The sequence below is a fragment of the Pelophylax lessonae genome (genome assembly GCF_965119305.1).
Source record: "Pelophylax lessonae genome assembly, chromosome: 1".
Lineage (NCBI taxonomy): Eukaryota > Metazoa > Chordata > Amphibia > Anura > Ranidae > Pelophylax > Pelophylax lessonae.
Window position 1 is genome coordinate 662178945 of NC_138768.1, and position 19194 is coordinate 662198138.

The window sequence follows — 19194 nt, forward strand, 5'->3', positions numbered from 1 at the left end:
ATCTACTATGTAGATCCGTTGATCACTCTGCATACAGCTGAAGCCCCAGCCAATCACAGTTAGAATCACGCCCCTAGGGACACACACAGCCCCTCCCTCTCAAATAAAGTTAACCCCTTCACTACCAGTGTATTTTTACAGTAACAGTGCATATGTATAGCACTGATTACTGTAGAAATGTCACTGGTAACCCCAAAAGTGTCAAAAATGTCAGTCAAGGGTCCGATCTGTCCGCCCCAATGTCGCAGTACCGCAAAAAAAATCGCAGATCGCCGCCATTACGCGTTAAAAAAAAAAACAACAAAAATGACAAAAATCTTTCCCTTAGTTAGTAAACGCAATAACTTTTGTGCAAACCAATCAAAATACGCTTTTTGCAATTTTTTTTACCAAACATAGGTAGCATAAAACAAATTGGCCGAAAATTTTAAAAATTTTTGATTTTTACATTTTTTTTGGGGGGAATTTCATATAAAAAAAAGGGAAAAATATTGCTATTTTTGCAAAATGGACGCTCTTTTTTTGTTTATAGCGCGTGATCAAAAAATCGCACAGGTGATCAAATACCGCCAAAAGAAAGCTCTGTTTGTGGGAAAAAAAGGACGCCAAATTCGTTTAGGTACAGCGTCGCACGACCGCGCAATTCTCCGTTAAAGTCACGCAGTGCCGAATCGCAAAATACCCCCTGGTCGGAATGGGGGTAAAATCTTCCGGGGCTTAAGTGGTTAAAGGAGAATTGTACAAAAAAAAATGATTGGTTAAACCCACAAGTGCTTTTTTTAGCTACTACTATTCCTTTATATTGGATTTAGGAATTTGCAAATGCAACAATCTAGAAATTGGATGAAAGATTTAGCACTGGGAACACTTTTTTAAAGATTATTGATTATTATTTCAAAGATGATTGTTCCTAATCAGGGACTGTCCCTTGGAGGCAGGAACAGCTGGGAGGTATGCAACCGCTTTAAAAGTACTTTTTGCAGAACTCTACACCTAACCAAGCATTTAAACATTGCAGTGCAGGGAACCCACCACTGCAAGGAAGCATTTATTCTATTTTCTGGAATTCGGCTTTTAATCAAGCTGCCAGGTATCAAAAGAACGCACCACTGAGAATCAGTGATTGGCGGCCCAAACCAAATATGGCCGCCTCACACTATTGTTCCATTTCGCATGCGCCGTCGAGAACTCCGGTAAGGTGACTAAACCTCAATGGCCGACGGAGCATCAGTCACTTATGCGCATGCTCGCCCGGCCACCGGACGTGACACAGACGGAAAAGGCGGGGTTAACTAGGCTGCAGATTCTCAAGTGAGAAAGAGCGAAAGCGAGCGCAAGATTGTACATTGAGGAGAGATAGGAAACCTCAGGTAACAAGCGTGTCCCGAAGAAAGGAGCCACCGAACAACGGGGCTTTTCAGTGTAGTGCCGTGTATAGCAGTATAAACTCTACACTGCATTCAGGAGCGCATGAACCCGCATTGTATGATGGGCTATAGGGGAATGCTGAACCTCTGACCCTTTTGGGAAGATTGTTTCCATTTCCTGTGCAAAAGACAGTAGGCAGAAATCCTCCAAGCTGTCGCCAGAAGAGATGTCCCCAATCACATTTGTTCTCTCCTGCAGTTTTTAGTTTTTTTGGATTTCCTGTCATTTTTTTTTTAAGTGGTGACACCTGTCCTGAGGAGAAATGGGGCCAATCACTCCCAAATCCCTAATTACATTATACTACACACCCCCTTACAATGATCATTTTATGCGCATGATGAAATCTGCATACTTTGCTAGAAATCACTGTGACCCCCCCCCCAAAAAAAGTATATATTTTCTGAAAGCAGAAGCCCTGGAAAATAAAATGATGGCAGTTGCAAATTTTAATGTGCGCAGTTATTTCCCAAACCCATGTTTTCAGGAAAATAATACACCAAAATGAATGCAAACACGCACGTTTATTCCCAAATGTTTGCACACTCTTGTGGAATCGCAAAACGCTTTGCTACCCGAAATTCTCCATAGCCCACGCAGTTTGGGGTTCTAGCCGTAGAATTATTGCTCTTTGACGTTTACATCGATATACCACACCTGTGGCACAATTTGTTTACATATGTGTTCTCCCCCTATGCTGCACTTTTTACATGGGGTGTGTGTGGGGGTGTCAGGTGCTTTACCATTTAAAGCTTATTTTATGTATTTACTTATTTTACACTTTATAACGTTTTACTTTTTTTCTATCACAAGGGGCTAACAAGCCTCCTATATGATAGTAGGGTTGCAGCCCTATGCTGCGCTTTTTACATGGGGTGTGTGTGGGGGTGACCGGTGCTTTACCATTTAAAATTAATTTTATGCATTTACTTATTTTACACTTTATAACATTTTTACTTTTTTTCTATCACAAGGGACTAACAAGCCTCCTATATGATAGGGTTGCAGCGGTATCAGTGCTGATACTAAGTATTTCTGCGAGTACTTGGTACAAATGTTCCAATACCTGAAATGCATACCTTTTGTGGTGAGATTTGAACCCATACAGAATCAAAGGGCTCAAAGCACACTGCAAAGAACCCCGTTCTATTTGAACAGTAATGCGGTGCGATTCCTGTCTGACTCGTGCGGTCCCCCCCACTCTTGTGTAAACCCATGCTTGTCATAGTGACTTCAGTGACTAATGCTGGCCATACACTGTATAAAAAATCATTCAAACTAAAGCCTTGTACACACGCAACGATTGTTGGCCGTGAATTTTCGGCCAACGTCCGATCTGCTGATTGTCGGCTTGTTAGTATGATGATTCCGACAACCGACTGCGACTTTTCGGCCGAACAAAATCTGGTGTGCATGCTATAAAATTTTTGTTGGCCGTCACCACAACGGCCGATTTTTCGTCAGTCAGTACAGATTTCGGCCGACAAAAATCAGATGAGCAAGACTGGGCATGCTCAGAGAAGAAAAACACACGGAAAGTAAACCAGCACATGACATCACTTCTGAAGTTGGTTGTTGTTGGCCGAGAAAATTCGTGTGCAGTCTAGAGCACATTTCAACCAACACTGGACAAAAGACGGCCGATCGGTCGGCCAACAATCGTTGCGTGTGTACAAGGCTTAATTTTCGGAAAACGAATACTCGGCTGTGAGAGCAAACGATCGTGCCATCATGTAATGACCAATAAATCGTTGAAACAGACATAAATGAATCAGCTTTGTCACATATACCTAGTGCAAACAGTTTGCACGAGAAACACATTAACCTTTCAATTTATCGTTCGTTCGGTAGAAAATTTCCAAAATTTGTCCTTCGTTTTTTTGGCTCAAAAACGTCAAACCGATTCGTACCCATTACCTGGCCAAAAAACAAAAGAACTGTCCAAATGTCGGCCGATTTTTCATATAGTGTATGGCCAGCATTAGTGTGCAACGAAACCCCTCTTTTTAACATATACTGTTAGGTTAATTCGGTTGGTCACAGGCTGGTTGGTAAGTTGTGACTGGACATTCCTTGGCTTTTTTGTTTTATCATAAGGACTTCAGCCTGGGTTCACACAGGAGTGGTGAGAAAAAACGCATTTTAATCGGACAGGAATCACACGGCATTCCTGTTCAAAGCGCATGCACGATTATTTGCAGTATGATTTGAGCCCATTCATTTTGTATGAGCTCAAATGGCACCACAAAGATATCTGGACTTGGTATCAGCAAGTACTTGACCGAAAGTATCGGTACTTGCAACAAAACAAATTATATCAGTGCAACCCTATGTGATAGCATGGGCAGGTGACCCCCCCCCCAATATCTGCCTCTGCACTCCAATGCACCTTACCAAACACAGATTGTTCTTCAATAGCTGCATTGTTGGTTACACTAGTTGAGAAATGAAAGCTGTGGACCCTGGAATTGATTTAATAAGTGTCACATCATTAGTTGCAGGTGGGAATGGATGTGCACACAGGCAGTGTGATTGTAGCTAAACATAAACAAAGATTTTTGCTGTCGTGATTTACAGACCAGCTCTAATCACCTATGTAAAGGAGGCCTAAGAAGCACTGACTTTCAGAGACCGTCACTCTCCTAAATGTGCTGTCTGGTCTAGGTGCATAAATCATAAATATGAATAAATTCCTTTGAAGATCTGGTACTCCACACCTGTGGGTGAGTATAGGCTTCTCAGTGGGGTGTGGCTGTTTAGAACGAGCAGTTGCTTAAAGCGGAGTTCCACCCTGGGAATACTTTTTTTAATAAAAATACCCCCGGGACAGTCAGGGCTAGTACATTCCACAATGGATAGCCTCTGATCTGTCCCGGGTTGCACTTACCTTTTAGAAGAAATACTTACCTTGAAAATGTATTGTCCAGCCATCTCAGGTGTGGGCAGCTTGAAGCCAGCGCGATCCTCTTCTGCGTCCTCTTCCGTTTTGTTCGGTCCCACAATGCACTGCGCCGGCCCCGCCGTCACTTCCGGTGCCTCAGCGACATCCCTGCACAGCTTCTGGGCATGCCCAGAAGCTGTTTAGCAAGGTATGACGGCGCCTGCACCGGAACTGACGTCGGGGCCAGTGCAGGCGCATTGATTCCTGGGAGCGATGACGTTCAGCTCCCAGGAATCATTGCAAGCCAGGAAGTGACGAATCGCCGTGGCCGCCAAGGGGAGGAAGAGGAAGTAAAGTATATTTTCTTCTAAACCAGGTAAGTAAAAGAAAAAAAAAAAATTGCGATTATCCATTTGTTTTTCAGGTGACCCCGGGCATGAAGATGGAGGTAAGTTTAATTTTAGGGTGGAACTCCGCTCTAAGGAGGTTTGTTGCCATCAGGCGCCATTAACACTTGTGCAATTTATCATGCGACCTGAAAAGGTGCCTGCTTTACTTTGATGCAACTTAGATCCATTAAGTTTAAAGTCACACTGGAAAGCGTGTGACTTCGGTGACGTGTTAATGTTAATGGAGCCTTAAAGAGGATTCCCCCCCCCCCCCCCCCCCCCGAAAAGTCAGCAGCTACAAATACTGTAGCTGCTGACTTTTAATATTAGGACTTGCCTGTCCAGGGTTCCTGCAATGTCTGCACCCTATTTTCGGATCGGCTCTCGGGTGCTGCCGCTGCCATTCAAGGTAAGGGAAACCGGCAGTGCAGCCTTTCGGCTTTACAGCTGGTCCCCTACTGTGCATGCGTGGAGTGCGTGATTGGCCTAGCAGTGGAGGAGGGGGGCCGAACTTCGGAGGGATGGCGTCACAGTGCTGTCTCCTGAAAGTGGGGAAGGGTTTTTGACAGGTACCCATTTCCCCCCCCCTGAAAGGTGCCAAATGTGGGGGGAGGAAGCATAAAAGCGGAAGTTCCACTTTTAGGCTCCTTTCACACATACGGTCTGTTCAGTTCAGTCACGTCAAAATGTATCCGTTTTATCGTCCGTTTTTTTTTTAAATCCACTACCAATTCAAAAACGGACCGTTTGTCCGTTTACCTCTGTTTTTTTTGTCCGATCCGTTTTTTTTGATGAAAAATAGGGCATTCATCCGTTCAAAAAAACCTGACATTGACGGAAGCGGATGAAAACAGATGTTAACTGATGATCATCCGTTGTCATCTGTTTTTACATAGACATGCATTGATGTCCATTTTTCATCTGTCAACGGATGGATGAAAAACGGACAAACGGACCGTATGTGTGAAAGGGGCCTTAGGTGTAACTCCACTTTAAGCTCAAAGTATATCTAAAACTCAGCTGTTTTCATTTTGGATGGAGTAGGGAATGTTTAAAACCACACACAACAGGAAATGAATGGGAATCTGTCCAAAGTGAAGGTAAAATCCCTTCTAAAATCGCTGTTAACCTCCCTGGCGGTATCCCCGAGCGTGACTCGGGGTGGATTTTTCATACCAGGATCGGTAACCCACGAGTCACGCTCGGGGTGGATGTGCAGAGAGCGCAGCGGTGTCTCTTACCTTCTCCTGGCGATCCAGCGATGATCTCTCATTGCTGTGATCGCCAGCCGAGATCCCCGCCGCTCTCCGTCGGTCTGATCACTTCCTAGTTCCGTTCCCTGCAGCAGCAATGCTGCATGGGAGCGGAACTAGGGAGGGAAATTCAAAAAAAAAAAAAAAAAGTTGCACAAAACATATTTTATATTATATATATTATATGCATATATATATATATATATATATATATATATATATATACACACATACACACACACACACACACACACACACACACACATATATATATATAAAATTATATTATTGATTCGATTATAATTCATGCGTTATATATATATATATATATATATATATATATATATATATATATATATATATGTGTGTGTATATATATATATATATATATATACACACACACATATATATATATATATATATAACGCATGAATTATAATCGAATCAATAATATAATTTTATATGTGTGTGTGTATATATATATATATATATATATATATATATATATATATATATATATACATATAATATATATAATATAAAATGTGTTTTGTGCAACTTTTTTTTTTTAATTTCCCTCCCTAGTTCCGCTCCCGTGCAACACAAACGCATGAATTATAATCGAATCAATAATATAATTTTATTATATATATTATATAATAAAATTATATTATTGATTCGATTATAATTCATGCGTTTGTGTTTCAAATTTATCACATCTGGGATGTCTACTAGACTCTTGTTTTGGTCAGGTTTAAGTCAGTAATTACTAAGAATTGTAGGCCTATAATGCATAACGCCAAATTTCCATGAAAAGAATTGTACCGCTTTTGGTATGTAATTCCTGACAGAATCATACCGCCAGGGAGGTTAAAGGAGTTGGTGTCCAAATTACATTTCCCCATTACCTTCTGTTTTCCTGTGATAACAGTAATATTTTGGATTTCTCAAGCTGCAGATCTGTGCATTGGGAAATGGAGGGATTCTACCAAAATTCACATAACCTCATGCTGCTCATTCCAAACAAATGGAAGTAAGGGGCTAAAGGAGGGTTTGGGGCTCATGGAAAATGTCACAAGGAAGCCGAAAAACACAGTAAGAAACAATTTAATTAAAAATAGATTACAGAGCCATGATGTAGTGGATTATTTCTCGAGAATAAGGATATTCATTAGTGTCATCTTAAAATCTCTTTCTGCTGGCTAATCCACAAGATCTGGATAAAAATATACAATGCTTTGCCCCCCCCCCCCCCCCCCCCCAAAACCTCCAAACCTCCTTCTCCCCCTCTCAACTGCCCAAGAGTTGTTTTTTTCTTTTACCTTTTTTCTGTAGCAAGAAGCAGGGTTTTTATGTGTTTGATAACATCACCAGGTTTGTAACATTCTTGCAGAGGCAGCAGCTAGGAGCTCCTACCCTGTTGATGTAGGCATACTTCCAAAACTTAGTTTTCCTAGAGGCCTTTCTCTACATGCAGTGTATAAATAGACTCTTGAGAGTCAAGGCAGTAGCATTGTTTTGCTGGTAAAGAAATCATGTATGCATTTGGGGTAGATGTTAGGCAGATTTCTGGAGTCCAGCAGGCAGGGCTAACAATGCTGGTGTGGACTTAAGGCTCCATTCACACCTGGGCGTTTTCAGCTCCAAAAACGCTCAAAAGAAACGCTTCCAAAACGCCCAACAAGTAAAACCCCATTCATTTAAATGGCCCCTGTTCACATCTGAGCGTTTTGCAAAACGCCTGTAGCTGAAAAAAGTACATGAGCTTCTTTTTGGGCTGATTACCAGCGTTTTTGATAGATGTCAATGAAAAACGCCTGAAAAAATCACGGTAAAATCGTGGTAAAAATCGCGGTAAAAAACGCTACGCTCAAGTGTGAATGCAGCCTCAATGCAGCAGAGCAAGATAAAACAAGGGAAAACATGCATGTGTTGCAGAGATGTAATATTTAATCATATTTTGCACAGAAACACCAAAGTTTAAGGTTAACCTTTTTAGATTTGGAGAAAGTGGAGAAGGTTAAGAACTCTTGTCAGGTTTACTTGCTGTCTGTGCCCTTGTTAAGGAGATTCACCCTCTCCAACTGTTCTGTTTATTGTTATCGTTGAAAGTGGAAATAAAAGAAAATCCAAAGTTTTGTGTTGACACGAGAACAGAAATTGAGGAGGAATCTTCGAGTAGGGACACTAGTTATGGTGACGCCCCGTCCCTTCCCTTTCACTTCCTGTCCCAAGTCGTAACAGGAAGTCTCCTCAATAGGACACAGAAAAAAAAAAACTGACAAGGGCTATAACCCTCCCTTGCTCTATCCAAAATAAAAAAGCATGCCTTTAGTTCTGCTTCAAAGCGGAGCTCCACCCAAAAGGCAGAGCTCTGCTTGTGTGCCGGCACGTTTTGAGGGGGGCAGATACCTGGTTTTGACCAGTGCCCGCTCCCGCTTCTGGCGCAGTTCAGCCCCCCCTCCCTCCGCAGCCAGCCCATTCACAAAGCGCAGTGCTATTCACGCATGCACAGTAGGAAGGCTTCACTGCTGGTTTCTCTTAGCCAAGATGGCGGCGACAGCAACCGAGAGCCGATTCAAGAATCTGCTGGGGTGAGAACACCGCTGGATGCCTGGACAGGAAATTGCCCTAGTAGTAAAGGTCAGCAGCTATACAGTATTTGTAGCTGCTGAGTTTTATTTTAAGGGGGGGAGGGCGGAACTCCTCTTGAAGGAGGTATTCTTTTGCAATCCAGAATTTTTCTGTTGTGATCTACTGCTCCTCTGCTGCACTTCTTCATCATCTTCCTTTCCTACAACATTGGGAGCCAGTTGTCTCTTCCTGGTCCTTTCAGCTTGGCTCCCTGGTGATTTTCTCCATCCTTCTGCAATGAGGCTTTTCCAGAAGGCGCTTAGGAGCAGTGTTCATGTCATTCTCACAGGCAAGATTTGTAATGGGATGGACTGTGAATAAAGAAAAATAGTAATAAAGTGTTGGGGCATGTTTTCAACAATGTAAAGTGGTATATTTGTGTGAAGGTCGGCTTTAAAAGAGAAGTATGACCAAAGTTTTTTTTGGCCATACTTCTCTTGTGAATTACAGGAGGATACTTACTTTTTCCTCTCCTGTTACCCAGAGGCAGCTGACAAGTGGACTAAAACTTGGGTTACAGAGCCACTCCTGGCTCTAAAAGGACCATATTGTCAGGATCCACCTAGCTGTCTGATGCCAGCTGCGCCCTATCCTATCCACTTTGGCACTCCAGTGAGCGCAGGAGGGGCAGAATCGAGGGAGGTGAATGGGGGTTACAGTCACATATTCTTTTACAGGTCCTGTTGAAGGGTTTACATCTTCAAATCATTGACCCGTGGAGAAGAAATACTACTAGTGTGACCTATTACTTGTATAGTTGTAGCCTCTGTTGAAGAATTTTTTTTTTTTTTAAGATCTCTATATTTTACTGATATGTTATATTTGAAGTTATTTTCTTGTTTTTAGGAAGTATCAGAATGAGTCTACGAAAACAAACCCCTAGTGACTTTTTGAAGCAGATTATCGGACGACCTGTTGTCGTAAAACTTAATTCTGGAGTTGATTATCGAGGTAACTAATAATTGTGTTATATGTTTGTGGCTGCAGATCTTAATGATTTATTATCAAATTTTTTTTTTTTTTTTATTAAATTGATTAATGCTAAGTTCAAACCTTAGTGTCTTTGCAATCCGCGTTTCAATGGGCTACCATGCCTGTGTTTCCTGCAGAAAAAGATGCATGCGCCTTTTTTCAAAACGTGGCCCGCAGGGAAATCGCAGGGTAGTTTTTGACCATGTGATTTCCCTGCGGTTCCCACACCTGCGCACACACTGTGTTTTTACATGCGTGGTGGTGCCATTCAGAATGAATTGCAGCTCCGCACGTTTTCTGACAGCAGCGCGTTTTAACTGCAGAATGTTGCTGGTGTGGTGATCGCTTCGATAGCCACATGCATTGGTGTAAACTTATCCTCAAAACCTTTAGCCTAGGCTTACTGGTGGAAATTCAGTATAGAGAACTTGTGATTGGCCAAGATGCCTTTTGATATAAAAATGTATACAGGTTGTGCGTTATTATGGATACATTTTTAAGTTTAATCTGAATTCAAACTTTTATCCAACTAACTGACTAACCATTGTTATCTCCTCCACCTTTGAGGAAGTCACTGTAGTCTTTCTGTTTTGTAGTCTAGTATAGTTGACTGTTATTTACGTTATTTATGTTTTTGAAGGGGAGTTTCATTATTTTGACAGGCAGGTTACATTGCAGTCGTGCCAAAATGATACATTTTAGTTATCCTGTATAATCCTGTGTATTCAGAGGTCTTCACGAATAGCTTACACTGGGCATGTTTGAAAATACCTGCATTAGAAGCTAGGGAACAGGTCTGGTTCATAGAGCACCGGATTACTAACAAAAAATCTTAGGGTGACTAGATGCATCATCACTATTGCTGAATGAAAAAGTGGAACTCTGTAAAGTTTTCATTTTAAAATGAAGGAAACCTTTAACACTTCACCAAGATTAGGGTCAGAACTAGCAATGCACCTCCTCTGATGACATTGGATATAATCCAGTCCTAGACTTGTCGTATTCCTTACAGCTATCTCCCATCACTAAAGCTTTATGTTAAGGGGAACCAAAAGGCCAACTCGGCCCAGGAAGTATAAACTTAAAGTGGAACGCATCGCTGGATCCAGGGTGAGTAAAGCTCTGCTTTAAATCGGTATTAAACCCAAAAGCAAACATTTTATTATATAGCCGCTTACTAATTCTTAGATGTGATGGCTGCATTTGTTTTCTTTTTAGGCTTTTTCTTATATTTTCATCTGGTGATGCAGCCAATAAGTCTGTTGTTTTTCAAAAGAACAAGCTTTCTTGCCATGTGTATCATTTACAGGGATGAGACAAACCGTTTACCACTGAAAGGGGTGCTTAAAATGATCAGATTTTATTTATATTAAACCTTTATCTCTAAAGAAAAAAAAATTTGCTGTTACTGATTATGAAAGGGATCGTAAAGGCAGATTTTTTTTTTTTTTTTTTATCTTAATGCATTTTATGCATTAACATAAAAAAAACCTTGTGTGCAGGAGCCCCCCTAATACTTACCTAAGCCCGTCTATATCCAGCAATGTTGCAGGAGTTTCTCAGCTGCCCGGGACTCCCCTCTTCATTGGCTGAGACAGCAGCGTAAGGCGATTGGCTCCCATTGCTGTAAATCAAATTGTCAGCCAATCAGGAGAGAAAGGGGACGGGGCCTGGGTCGCGGCTCAGTTTCTGAATGGACACAGGGAGCTGTGACTTGGGTGTCCCCATGGCAAGCTGCATGCTCTGAAGGCACTCAATGGGAAGGAGGGGCCAGGAGCAAAGAGGGATCCATGAAGAGGAGGATCTGGCCACTCTGAAAAACCAACTTCGAAGAGGAGGCAAGTATAATGTTTTTTTTTTTTGTTTTTTTTTTTTTATTTTAAAAAATGACTTTACAATCACTAAATTTTAGCTGGAGTTCAACTTCGATTTGTTAGTGTTTTTAAATCTGCTTGTCCAACAAACATTTCCCTGCCCCCAGACTGACAATCGTGCTGTTCAAATGCACCCCCTGTGCTCATTCATCCAGAGTGGTGTCCATATAATACAGCGTATCGCATATGGCAGTGTGAACTGCCAGGGGTGCGTTTGCGATGCGGGAACAGGCTGCGAATTTGCAGCCTTCCCGCATCGCGTAAGTGTGAACCGAGCCTAACTCCACTGTGTGCTTTCCAAGAGTTTTTATTAAAGGCCATTGCAGCAGGCACACTTAGATGCTGAGTAGTTTGGTTGGAGGGCTTTTTGATTCTTTTACTTCCTTCTCACCATAATCTGTATGGTTATGGTTGTTTTAGGTGATAATGTATGCTTTATTCACTTATACAGGAGCAGTAAGGAGACTCAGACTAATGTCTTATGCTGTGCAGTGTGATCTAGACTGCAAATACATGTAAAACACCAATTAGGTTTACTGTCTTCTGCCGTTCACATGTAAGATCTGTACTGTATATAGACTACATTTGCTTAGTTTCTGCTATTAAACATCTAATTGTCGTTCAGGTAGAATATGACCATTCTTCTTTTAAATTCATTACATTTGGTTCACAAGAAATGAAGGTTAAAGAAAAATGTTACCATATAATATATCTTGTATTGTGGCTCCTGAGATCAATGTTGAACTCCCAAGTGTGCAATTCAGGTTTTTTCTCTTCTTATTTACAGGGGTGTTGGCTTGCTTAGATGGGTACATGAACATTGCTTTAGAACAGACAGAAGAATATGTAAATGGACAGCTGAAGAACAAATATGGAGATGCATTTATCCGTGGAAATAATGGTAAATCAAGACATGATGGCTTAGAAAGCATTTTAAAAATAGTGGAGCCAAATTCAAACAGCGTATGTTGTGAAAGTTATTAGTTTCCAGCTTTGTTAGTTTTAAGTACTTTGCAAATCTAAACCATTTGGGGTCGTTACACACGGGCTTTATGGGTTCACGGTTACAGACACACTAACCAAAGCTGGCCACATCAGTCTTCTAATTAGAGCCTAAGGCTGGCCATACATCATACAATTTTCCTTTAGATTTACCAAAACCATGTAATATGAGGTCAAACCTAAACTCTTTCAATTTGTATGCAATCAGGCAGACCCTTGAACTACGTAGTTGAAATTGAATAAGAAATTTGCAGCCAAAAGAGTGCCCGGCTATGGCCGCTCTTTTCTGTTCAGCTGTTCCATTCATAGACACTGTACTAAAGCTTCTGTGAATGAAATGTGATCTAAGCATGGAGGCCAGAGATAGATGATTGATCTGCCCCCTCAATTCAAAAATCCTGTTTCATTTATAGAAGCTGTAGAATGGCTTCCATGATTGAATCATCTGGTTTCAAAGGGTGGGCATAGTTGAACTCTCTTGATAAGAGCCTATGCCAGTCTTGTTGTTGTTCAAATCGACGCATCAGACGATTGTGGGAGTCGGGGGTTGGCAGCATGGATGGAGGAGGATTTAAAATAAGGGAAGAGCCATCAGCCCAAGGTACACATCCTACTGACTTAAGTTTTCTTCCTGATTTTTGTGCTGATTTTCTCTTCCTTCCTTTTTTCTTTTTTTTTCTGGCCACATTCGGTTTTAACACATACCTAAACTGAAAAACAAAAATGTAATCTATAAAAATTAATCCTTAGATGAGGTGGCTGCATTTTCTTATTTTCAGTCTTTCCTTTATTTTCCCCTGGTGATCCTGACAGTAATGCCTCGTTCAGATAATCGTACAAAAAAATGCTTTTAAATTGATCGCACGTTAATCGGATCGTTATTACACAGCTTTCAAAAGCCGATCACGAAATTTCCTCCAACAAAATCCGAAGGGACAAACACAAAATTTTTTGTCGTACGATAGCCTTGTGAACGACAATCATTTAATCAGTACACTATGCATCCTCTAAAAATTGATAGACAAAGACCATGCATGATCAGAAACACGAAAATAACCCAGAAAAAGCCTGGCTTCCTTTGCTTTTTTTTTTGTACTATCTGATGCGTAGCTACGCAACCAGGAAGCTTTTCCAGAATCGCACGAAAAAAATCATACGCTGAGTACGCATTGTTGAATTCAATACTATTATGCAACAAAACGATAAGCCGTTTGATTATCTGATCGTGTGTACGAGGCATGACACACTTCTGTCCTAGAGGCTACACTCACCTCAACTGTATTTAGAGGGAGCCTTTGTTACCACCTAGGCTGAACTACAATTGTGTATTCCCATGGTCATCTCCGTTTTATGGGGGTTGAGGAGATTAGTAGATGACGAGGAATATATGATTTGTGCTTTCTTTTCTGTTCACAAGGAAGTGACAAGGTCACTGCATTTTTAGGAAGATAAGCCAGTATTTTCTGTGCTTACTGAAAAACTTTAGTCGTAAAAGAGGGAAAATTAACCACTGCATTTTAGGACTAGTAAGCTTGTATATTATTATTCTACAAAATTCATGTAGAGCCAACAGCTTGCACAGTACTTTTATTAAATAATAATGATGCACAAGAAAGCCCGCAAACAGATTTCTGAAGACAAGTTAACTAAGGACATGGATTACTAGAACCATGTCCTGTAGTCTGATGAGACCAAGATAAACTTATTTGGTTCAGATGGTGTCAAGCGTGTGTGGCGGCAACCAGGTGAGGAGTACAGACAAGTGTGTCTTGCCTACAGTCAATCATGGTGGTTGGAGTGTCATGGTCTGGAGCTTCACGAGTGCTGCCGGCACTGGGGGGCTACAGTTCATTGAGGGAACCATGAATGCCAACATGTACTGTGATATACTAAAGCAGAGCATGATCCCCCTCCCTTCGGAGACTGGGTCGCAGGGCAGTATTCCAACATGCCAATTACCCCAAACACACCTCCAAGACGACCACTGCCTTGCTAAAGAAGCTGAGGGTAAAGGTGATGGACTGGCCAACCATGTCTCCAGACCTAAACCCTATTGAGCATCTGTGGGGCATCCTCAAATGGAAGGCGGGGGAGGGCAAGGTCTCTAACATCCACAAGCTCAGTGATGTCATCATGGAGGAGTGGATGAGGACTCCAGTGGCAACCTGTGAAGCTCTGATGGAACTCCATGCCCAAGAGGGTTAAGGCAGTGCTGGAAAGTAATGGTAGCCACACAAAATATTGACACTTTGGGCCCAATGTATACATTTTTACTTAGGGGTGTACTCACTTTTTTTTGCCAGCGGTTTAGACATTAATGGCTATGTGTTGAGTTAATTTGAGAGGACAGCACATTTACACTGTTATACAAGCTGTACACTCACCACTTTACATTGTAGCAAAAGTGTAATTTCTTTAATGTTGTCACATGAAAAGATATAATAAAATATTTACAAAAATGTGAGGGTTGTACTCACTTTTGTGAGATACTGTACATTCAGGCCAGTCACATGATTACCGGCTGCTTTCCTACTCAGATCCAGGCTACAGCAGGAGTGTCTGAGATCTTCCTCTGATGTCAACCGGGAGGTCACGTGACTGCCGTGCTGGCCGCTCAGCCCCTCCTGCTGTAGCCTGGGAGTCACGTGACCAACCTGAATATATCTGAAAAAATTGTATTTAGAGGCTTTGTTTTGAAAAAACACTTGCAGTGTGTGTTAGGTCTAGATAAAATAGAGGGGCTGGCAGTGACCATATTAAAACATTTCTTTACTAATAATAAAAGTGTTTGACTTCAATGTACAGTATTTGTCTTTAACCACTTCTGCACGGAAGGATTTACCCCCTTAATGACCAGGCCATTTTTTGCAATTTGGCACTGCATTACTTTAACTGACAATTGCGCAGTCATGCGACACTTCCAAAATAAAATCAATGTCCTTTTTTTCCCACAATTAGAGCTTTCTTTTGGTGGTATTTGATCACCTCTGCGATTTTTTATTTTCTGCGCTGTAAACAAAAAAAGAGCGACAATTTTGAAAAAAAAAAATAGATTTTTTACTTTTTGCTATATAGCATTCCCAATAATAAAAAAAAAATGTAAAATCTAATTTTTTCATCATTTTAGGTCAATTTGTATTCTGCCACATATTTTTGGTAAAATAAGTGTATATTGTTTGGTTTGCGCAAAAGTTATTGCGTCTACAATCTAGGCGAAAGATTTGTAATTTTTTACATTTTTTTTTTTTATTTTTTTTCTAGTAATGGTGGCGATCAGCCATTTTTAGCGTGACTGCGACATCTTGGTGGACAGATCGGACACCTAACAGTTTTGGGGGGACCGGTGACATTACTACAGTAATCAGTGCTAAAACTATGCACTCTTACTGTACTAATGACACTGGCAGGGAAGGGGTTAACGCCAGGGGTGATCAAAGAGTTAAATGTATGCCTAGGGGGTGTTTTCTAACTGAGGGGGATGGGCTTATGGCATCAACACAGGGACCTGTATTCCTAAATAGGAGGAACAAAGGAGCCCTGACTGTGTTGATTGCTTGAAAGAACAATGGTCTGCTGTTTATAACGGCAGACCACCATTCTGTCTCTCCGGGGAGTGATCGCTGGTGCCCCGCAAATCAGCTTCCCCTCTCACGAATCGCAAGCGCGCCCCTACGATCGCTCCTTAGGAACGACGTATGGGTATGGCGATTCGCGCAGCCGAGCCACCTTGCCCAAGTATATCTGCGGCGGGCGGTTGGCAAGAGGTAAATTGCAATTAAAAATGCATGTTAATCTCTTAGAGGACCCTGTGTACAGGGTGAAAAAGGGTGTCATTTCACTTAATTACTAATATTCCTTTTAATATACAGTTTTTAGTCCTTGGTAAAAAAATAACAATGAAATAAATCCTTATTCCTCCTTGTAACACTACAAAGGGGTTGTTATTTACTAAAACTGAGTTGAAAATCTAGTGCAGTTGTTCATGGTAACCATTCAGCTTCTAGCTTCAGCGTGGTTAATTGAGCTTTGACAAAAAAAGAACCTGGAAGCTATTTGGTTTCTTTGCAGAGCTGAACCAGATTTTGCACACTCCGATTTTAGTAAATCAACCCCAAAATGTCTGTAAGGTCTGGTTTACACTGGTGTGATGTGGGAACCACAGCGGGTTCCTGCATCGCACCGGACTCACAGGCAGTTCACACTGCCATATGCGAACTGCTGGGAGTGTCAATACAAAGTTAATGACACCCCCAGATTAGTTCGCATATCGCAGTGTGAACTGTCAATTCGGACATGAGTTGGATCGCAACCAGGGCCGGATTAAGAGCATCATGGGCTTGGTGCTGAGGATTTTGAAGGGCCTTAAGGGCCGTGCCTTGGCATGCACCCAGAGGAGGAAGGGTGCAGCCATGCATGCTGAATTCAACATGGGATGCTGTCTCTGAAGCCCATAAACACATCCATGCATCGGCAACTGTCCCTCCTTGTCCGGCCTTCGTGCTGTGTGGGGAGGTTCTGAGGGAGCTGCCTGGGGAAGCGAGCATAGAAGCCAGACTTCTGTGTTTACAAGTGACAGAAGAGCGGTAACAGTGAATATGGCCAACCCGGGGCCTATATTAAGGTAGGGGCCTGGAGCTGCAGCTCCAATAGCCCCTATGTTAATCTGGCCCTGATCGCAACAGTGTGAACACCCATGCAATCGGATTCTGGTGCAGACCAAAAAAAGAGCCCTGCATGGCTTTGGTCCAAATGCGATGCAAATTCAGCCATACAATTTGTGTGGCTGAATTTGCATCGCAAAGACATCGCATATGATTTGCACAGCAGTGCGGTGCGAATCACATGTGATGTCTTCCATTGCACCAGTGTGAACCGGCCCAATAGGTTCTCGTTTATCTAGGTATGGCTAATAGTACCAAAGCAGCCCATAATGATTCGATTTTCCACAGGGTGAAGGAAAGAGAACCGCGTAATTCTCCCCATCCACACAGTCAGTGTTGATGGGGAAATGTCTCCCTCATCACTATTGTGTTCCGCCAGCTGAACTGACCAAATTGTGATCCATGTATGGCCAGCTTAAGTCACATTCAATTGGACAATTCTATTTAAATGTGACCAGCTACTACAAAATATAGAGTATTTATTGAAAACACAGTTTGTGCTTCATAGTTATATATTTTGCATTGTATGTGTATTTTTGTTTACCCATGCTGATTGGATTTTTTTTTCCCCTTTCAGTTTTATATATAAGCACGCAGAAGAGAAGAATGTAAATTCGGTATTTTTGTTTAATACATTTGACAAGCCCAGCTGTCCAGGGTGTGGAAGAGAAGCTTCCAAATACATTTTGTTATGATGTTTTTTATGTTTTGGAGAAATAAGTATATATTATTTTTAATATAGTAGTAGCTGATGGTTGCATAAAACATTTTCATTTTGTTCAAGATGTTGCTGAATAAAATACAGTTACAGATAAATGTTTCTTTTGTAAATCTTTTCTGCTTTATTTATTTTTTTATTTTAAATTGCAATTTTCGTTTGGTATTATGTTGTGATACTTGGGACAATTTCTGTATTGGTCAGTTCCTAGAATGAGGACCGAGCAGTAGCGCTGCTTATCTTGGATGGACGTCATATCACATCACGCGGGCCATGCTTCAGCGCGATCTGTCATGTGCAGTGTCCACCGGACACTGCGGATTACAGATCAGTGTACCGGGCCGCTGTTGGTACCATGTGATTGCTGTGACCAATCACAGCAGATAACATGACAATTGTGCACAATGAATAACACAATGAATGGAAGCCAATCTCTGTGATTGGTCACAGTAATCACATGGTACCGACAAGTGCCATGTGATAGCTGTGGCCAATCAAAGCTTACAATACAGCGGATGAATGGGTGTCATTTATTAAAATATGGTTGCTAATAACACTGTATTGCTCAGGTCACAGTATATAAAAAGAGGGAAAATGTAATAACAATAGGGGAAAAAAAACAAAAAAAAATTTTTTTTTCGTACTGTTGCCAGTCAGTGTCCTTGATTTCCACCACCCCAGTTATATGTTCATGCTGTACTGCACTGGTGACAGTATGTAAAATACTTTTTTTTATCATTAATTTTCCCACAAAAAATTGGCGACAAAAAATTGCAATTTCAAAAATCCCGCCATGCCTCCTACTAAATACCTTGGACTCCAAAAAGGGGTCAATTGGGGGGGGGGGGGGGTGTATTTGTACTTTCCTGGCATTTTGAGGCCTCAAGAAATGAGATTGATTTTCAGAAATATATACCATAGTTTGTGGACACTAACTTTTCTACAGACTAAATAATATACACTCATTTGGGTTATTTTCACCAAAGAAGTGTAGCAGTAAACATTCGGCCTAAGGGCCCTTTCACCACGGCCGCTCCGTATGTCCGCAAATCATCCTATTTTTTGCGGATGATTTACGGACATAATGTAAGTCAATGGCGTTGCGGATGTCAGCGGAATACCATCCGCTGACATCCGATTTTCTTCCTTTCAGTTCTGTTTCCTCCGTTCAAAAAACAGAAAGGAAGCAAAATCAGATGTCAGCGGTGTCATCCGCTGACATCCGCATTGCCCATAGACTTACATTATGTCCGTATATCATCCGCAAACGGATGGGATGATATGCGGACATATGGAGCGGATGACATCCGCTTGTCGTGTCGAGGAATGCCCTCCGTCGGATAATGCCCGGGTCGGACTGCGCATGCTCCGTAAGTGACGTCATC

At 41.6% G+C, this 19194-nt stretch overlaps 1 protein-coding gene across 1 annotated transcript; it reads left to right on the forward strand.

Moving 5' to 3' along the window:
• The first annotated feature begins 1249 nt into the window (after positions 1-1249).
• On the forward strand, positions 1250-17909 carry LSM6 (LSM6 homolog, U6 small nuclear RNA and mRNA degradation associated). The gene is made up of 4 exons (XM_082274454.1): positions 1250-1370; positions 9429-9533; positions 12216-12329; positions 17669-17909. The coding sequence occupies exons 2-4, from the start codon at positions 9440-9442 to the stop codon at positions 17701-17703; spliced, it is 243 nt and encodes an 80-aa protein (XP_082130580.1). The 5' UTR covers positions 1250-1370; positions 9429-9439; the 3' UTR covers positions 17704-17909.
• The last annotated feature ends 1285 nt before the right edge of the window (positions 17910-19194 follow it).

Bases quoted from the DNA above. Each gene is read 5' to 3' on its own strand.
- LSM6 (XM_082274454.1), top strand. From the start codon at position 9,440: ATGAGTCTACGAAAACAAACCCCTAGTGACTTTTTGAAGCAGATTATC. The intron at 9,534-12,215 runs GTAACTAATAAT...TCTTATTTACAG, and splicing joins TTCTGGAGTTGATTATCGAG to GGGTGTTGGCTTGCTTAGAT. The intron at 12,330-17,668 runs GTAAATCAAGAC...TTCCCCTTTCAG, and splicing joins ATTTATCCGTGGAAATAATG to TTTTATATATAAGCACGCAG.